Below are 6,217 nucleotides of genomic sequence, written 5' to 3'. Positions count from 1 at the left end.
CCCCGGGGGGCCGGTGGCTCGGGCGAGGGCACCCATAGCCTCGGAGGCCCCTGCGGTTTCTGCTCGAGTCCACAGGGCGAGCTCCCCATGGCCCAGTCTGTGCACTAGCAAGTGTGAGCAGCCGGCGGCGGGAGCAGGCGGGGAGGGAGCGCCGCCAGCGGGATGGGAGCTGCAGCAGCTGGGTAGGAGCTGCAGCAGCGTGGGGGCTTCCAGAGAAGCCCAGGCCGGGGCTGTGCCCACCTCAAAGGCCAGCTCCCTGCCCCAGGTGATGGCAACCCTTGCCTGGCAGTGCCAGTCTTGTCGGCCACAGCCTGTCCACCGAGGCAGCCTGAGCCTCAGGGTCAAACTGGCAGCAGATGACCCGGGGCCTGAACGAGCATGGGTAGGAGCTGCAGCAGCGTGGGGGCTTCCAGAGAAGCCCAGGCCGGGGCTGTGCCCACCTCAAAGGCCAGCTCCCTGCCCCAGGTGATGGCAACCCTTGCCTGGCAGTGCCAGTCTTGTCGGCCACAGCCTGTCCACCGAGGCAGCCTGAGCCTCAGGGTCAAACTGGCAGCAGATGACCCGGGGCCTGAACGAGCACCCTGGCTTTCCCTGGGTCCCCACATTCTGGGGTGTGCCTCTAGCCAGCTCTGTACCCATGGGCTGGGGAAGAGTCACCCCCTCCAGTCGGGACTGAGGCAGCATTATAGGGCCGAGCAGGTGAGGGTACGAGATGAGCCACCACCTTGCCTCACCGTCCCCACGTCCCATCCAGGGACTGGGACATGTGAGCGCCCACCAACAATGGGCACGCTTTTCGGGGTGAGGCCTGTGGCCTCGGGGTGACTGGCAGAGGGCACTAAGCGTAGCCCTCAGTGGCCCCGGTCCCCCGGCTGCAGGGTGGCCCGTGCGAGAAGCCAGGCCCCTTCTCCAGGCACGGGAGCAGCTGGGAGCTGGGCCTGCCCTGTGGCTGCTGGGCCCTGGCTCGCTCCTCTGCTCCTGGGCCTCGTCAGGGGAGAGGGAGCTAACCCAGGAGTGCTGCAAAGGGTTGTATGTGAAGACGGGGCTTTGTGCCCGGACACACAGAGACGCCAGCGACAGGGAGAAGCCTTGCTCCACGGCACGGCTACAAAACCTGGTAGCTGGAGCCGGACTGCAGCTGGCCGAGGTCGCTCAGGCGCCAGTGGTCCCCCGCAGGCCCCAGCTGGCCCCGTGTCTGTGCACGTACCGTGCCGTCCGCCTGCACGTACTGTGCGGTCCGCCAGCGGGAAGACGTTCAGGGAGCTGGGACGCTCCTTCCTGCTGGGACACGAGGGGAGGACAGCGGGTTAGACGAGGTGGGGGGGAAGCCAGCGCTTCCGGCCACGCAGCTGCCTCTGAGGACGGAGCTGCTCCTGACGCCGCCCCGCAGCCTGGCTCGGAGGGACGAGGCAGGCAGCCCTGCTCTGCTCAGGCCTCCAGGCCTCTTCACGAGCCCCAGCCCCGGCCCACGGTGCCACGTGGCTCCTATTGAGGGGCCTTTGAGCAGCCGCCACAGGATGCCGAGCCCCGGGCAGAGCGAGTGACGCCCCTCCATGGAGAAGGCCTATCTCAGGTGAGCCCAGGCCCGTCGGCCCTGTCTGCCTCCCCGGCTGGCAGAGAGCCGCTGGCTTGTGGCCTGCTCTGCTCTCGCCCTGCCCAGTCCCTTGTAGTCCTGCTCCCTGGGGCCTTCTCCTGGACGCGTCCCGCATCACCCTGCCAGAGCCCGAGGGGCCGTCTCTCCACCCTCCTGGCTGTCGGGGGCATCTGTGCTGAAGACAGCCTCGCTGCTTGGCTCTGCTGGAGAGTAGGTGTCTGGGGGACGGCCGTCACGAGGCTGGGGCTAGGGGCTGCCACCTGGGGTGGGGTGGGCACGGGCACTGTGGACAGAGGTCCACATCCTCGCCCCACAGCCCCCTGTCAGAGGTTCCAAGCAGGTGGCCCAGGCTGCCACGCGGGGCACACATGTCCTCAGGCTGGAGCCTGCACTTCCTGAAGTGAGACGTGTTCCGTGTGCACGCTCGTGGGAGTGAGTCACCCCAGAGCCTCTGCAGCTCGGAGCTCAGCCTGGAGCGCGGGGCGGGCGCCCTTGGGAGGCCAGCCTGTGTGGAGGGGGGCACTGCGGATGCAGAAAACGAGGAGGAGGGCAATCAGTGGCCACCACTAACTGGAACCTGCCAGGCTGAGCTGGGCTTCCGGCACGTGGCTTCACCCGCTGTCCCCCATGGGCTAGTTCCAGTCCAGGGAGCATGTCTCCTGGGGCCCAGCCCTGACCCAAGCAGGTGCGTCTAATCAGGACCTCAGGGGACATGTGCATGGCGGGCGCCTAACCAGCCAGGCTGTCGTCAGAGGCCACAGGGGATGGCAGGGGCAGAGGAGTGGCGAGGTGGGCTCGCTGCCCCCCCAGAGATAGCTCCCTGACCAGGAGGGGGCCTCGTCTCTGTGTGGCTCCCCGTGGAACCACGTGTGACCCTTGTCTATGCCCAGCAGGCAGCTGGTGGCATGACCGACAGCCTGGGGTCCTCTCAGTTCATCCTCACGCTCCCTCAGGAGATGCGCGTGCCCATCCACTCCAAAGACCATTACCCTCAGGCGGGCATCACGGTCAGGCCACCCACAGGCCCTATGGCCACCAGAGCCCACACCGTGCTACCTGCTCTGGGCACGAGTGGGTGAGTGACAGAGCAGCTGGCCAGCCTTGCGCTCTGTGGCCTGCTTACCGGTGGGTTACGGCCGAGACAGGGCATGTGCATTGTTACCTCCTGGGCACCCCCCCAGGGCGCCGCCTCCTGCGTGACTGGCAGGTACTCCCGACCTATAACCAGCTGCAGAAGACAGCGCTGCTAAGGAGCCACTACGGGCACATACAGAGAACAGTCCGCTGCCCGGACTCTCCCCGGGCAGCCTCAGGCCCGAGGAGACTCTCCCGACCACCTGGCAAGCAGGAAGCCAGGCGGCCGCGGGCTTTACCTTTTCCTCCATGACTGGCGAGGACTGCGGGTGGCGACAGACACGGGCAGCACACAGCAGCGACAGCACAGAGGCGAGACAAGAAGACAGAGAACACAGTCAGGTGTTCTGTGCACGCACTCGCGGGAGTGAGCGTGCAGCTAGGTGAGACGTGTTCCATGTGCGCGCTCGCGGGAGTGAGTGTGCGGCTAGGTGAGACGTGTGTGTGCGCTCGTGGGAGTGAGTGTGCGGCTAGGTGAGACGTGTTCCATGTGCGTGCTCGCGGGAGTGAGTGTGCAGCTAGGTGAGATGTGTTCCATGTGCGCGCTCGTGGGAGTGAGCGTGCGGCTAGGTGAGACGTGTTCCGTGTACGCGCTCGTGGGAGTGAGCGTGCGGCTAGGTGAGACGTGTTCCGTGTGCGCGCTCGTGGGAGTGAGCGTGCGGCTTGCGGGAGCATGCAGCTAGGTGAGACGTGAGGGCACCCCGCCGTGCTCCCTCACATGAATGGACAGAGGTGGGCACACGGGTGCCTAAAGGCGACACACAGATGCAGCCCTCCTGGCTTAGCAAGAGGTCCTCGAGGCTGTGCACATGACGCTCACCCAGGGCAGAGCAGCAGGGCGCCAGAGGGGTCCCTTCATAGACAGCCCAGCACACATGTGCACAGCACACAAGAGCACACAGCACACATGCACAGAGCACACGAGAGCACACGGCACACATGCACAGAGCACACGAGAGCACACGGCACACATGCACAGAGCACACGAGAGCACACAGGACACAGCACAGGAGCGCACACAGCACACATGTGCACACAGTATGAGTGCACACAGCACACGTGCACACAGAACACGTGCACATACACACAGACGTGCTCTTGCCCACACGTCGGCGGGCCAGCCCCAGCACAGACAGACGTTTGCACTCACACGATGGCTTAGACAGACTCAGAAAGCCACACCAGGAGGGAAGGAAACGCCGTCTGAGCTCCGTGGCCAGTGGCTCAGCGGGAGCAGGCGAGGGCCTTGCAGGGAGTCTGGCTGTCTAGCCAGGCACACAGGGCAGACTAGCCAGGGCAGACACACGGCCAGGGATCAAAGCCGTGAGGAGAGAGGAGCAGGCTCCCTGTGGGCAGAGTGGGCTTGCCTCCAGCCGCCCACTTGGCAGTGGCGCCGTCCCCACCCCGAGCTCTGCACGTCAGGCACCCACAGGACCACAGAGGGGCTGGACCCCCAGCTTCCACCAGAAACACGGGGCTGCGGCTGCCACATGCCAGGCCAGCTTGCTCCCCACTGCGGTGCTGACAGCTACCGTGGCGAGGAGAGCACCGTGGACTCTGGGTCTGGTGAGCTCCTAGATAGGCGCTGCAGGCCCAGGGCTGCTGACCACAGCCATGGCCTAGGCGCTCCCACTCTGCCCGGCTCGCCCCTGCACCCCTGCAGGTGCTCCTCTCAGGAAGGTGTGCTGCAGGCTTCCATCCTGAAGGTTCTGGAACGCACCACACACTGGGGGGCACACCACGGGGCACTGTCCCGCTGCTCTCCGGGAGGTGCCGAAGGCTCCACCTCTGCCCGTGCTTGATGGCTCTGTCCAGCCCTCAAAGGACAGTAAGGGGACCACACAAGGCGTAGCGGTTACGCTGCTGAACTGCCTCGTAGTCCCCCACGGTTTAAGACCCAGACTCAGCAGCTGAGAACTCACGCCAGGCACATACGCGTGCGTGCCCAAGATCCCGAGAGAACGGAGAAGGGACTGTGGCGTGGCCATCCCCCAGGGGCTGATTTTTTGCTTTGTCTCTGTCTCTCCAGTGAGCACACACGCCCTAAGCAAAAATCTCTCAAAAAAAACACCACCACAAGGTCCCTGGTTCCAGACTGGATCTAAACCCAGTCACTGGGAATCTCTCTGGGGATACTCGGAGGTGAAGTGAGGACCGGGCAGCACGTGGGGACTTCACAGGCCACGAGATGGCAGCGTGGAGACCAGACTTCCTCCTCTGAGCCTGCAAGGGTCTTCCTGTCTACCTCACACGTTCACATGCATAGCCTTGCTTCATTCTCACAGTGCTTCGGGGCAGGCCACTCATCCAGGGATAGCATCTGCCTTCCACGGCTGTGGGGTCCACTTCCCACCATGCTGGGAAAGACCCTGTGCAAACACACTCTGGTCCCCAGCCAGCCCTCCGGGGTTCTGCAAGGCCTTCGCGCACACGGGCATTTCTGCTTTCCCGGGGAGTATAAAGCACAGACCCTAACAGCTCCACCCAGAGCTCCACCTGGAGTCCCACACAGGGACCACAGAGCGGGGCTGAGCAACCTGGGGTCCTCTCTGCCCAGAGCAAGCCGGCACAGTGGTAGACTTGCAACCACGGGTCGGCATGGGACTGGAGCTTAAGGCTGGCGCTGCCATGGCCCTGGCTTCAAAGGGTTTGGCTGCAGGAATGAGCGACACGTCGTGCCTCTCAGGGCTGGTGCCAGCTCAGTCTGAGGGTGGCGATTCTGACATCAGGCCTTCCCCCTGCCCGAAGACTTCCTGACAGTGGTCCTCTCGTCTCCCACTGGACGAGATCAGTGGACACTTGGGGCCTGGGGTCCAGTCCAGCACGGGAGGACACAGGACGTGGGGAGGGAGCTGGGGCTCCCAGGCTTCTGCCCAATCACCAAGAGACACCAGCAGCCGGCCTGTACTTGTGCCCAGCATGGTTGCGCCACCTGCCAGCCGCAGGCCTACAGGGATAGCGGCCCGGCATGGCCTCAGAGCTGCCGGCCCGCAGCGGATGGCCTGGCACGGCAGATGACTGCTCAAGCAGGATGTCCCAGAAGGCCCTGGACACGGAGCTGGTGAGCACAGAGAGCCGCCCCTCGCCGAGTATGCGCTACGAATCTCACCCGGACCGATCCGAGACCCCGAAACAGCTCATCCATCTCGACTCCATTTTCTTTATTTTGCAAAAGTGAACACCAGGTCCGAAATCCTGGGTGACTGGCCTGAGACCAAGAGCTGACCAGGGCAGGGCCTGCCTACAGCCAGTGGCCAGCAGGCAGAGAGGTGGAGTTCAGTCCAGCCTGCCCGGCCGGGCGCCTACCCACCGTGGCGGACCCCGTAAGCTGTGAGGACTGCCATGGCCAGGCGGACCTCAGGGTACAAGCACACTTTGGTGAGTGGCCAGCCGTGGGGCACAGCGGCAATGTTCTGTACTGCAGAGGCCACGTGGGAGGGTGCTGGGTTCGCGTCCTGACCACCTGGCCATGTCAGCACGTCCAGGAAT

The 6,217-nt window shown here is 64.7% G+C and overlaps 1 protein-coding gene across 1 annotated transcript in view; it reads right to left on the bottom strand.

The window, feature by feature from the left end:
• The window catches only part of MAPK8IP3 (mitogen-activated protein kinase 8 interacting protein 3), a gene marked incomplete at its 5' end in the record, with an annotated part of 53,145 nt that overhangs the window by 24,306 nt on the left and 22,622 nt on the right, over positions 1-6,217 (bottom strand). The window contains 2 exon segments of the mRNA XM_014587023.2: positions 1,115-1,240; positions 1,242-1,278. Of these exon segments, the coding sequence (XP_014442509.1) occupies positions 1,115-1,240; positions 1,242-1,278 (163 nt within the window).

This window comes from Tupaia chinensis, unplaced genomic scaffold (assembly GCF_000334495.1).
Source record: "Tupaia chinensis unplaced genomic scaffold, TupChi_1.0 Scaffold000178_1, whole genome shotgun sequence".
Lineage (NCBI taxonomy): Eukaryota > Metazoa > Chordata > Mammalia > Scandentia > Tupaiidae > Tupaia > Tupaia belangeri.
The sequence above is the reverse complement of the archived record's forward strand: the minus strand, read 5'-3'. Positions and strand labels throughout refer to the sequence as shown.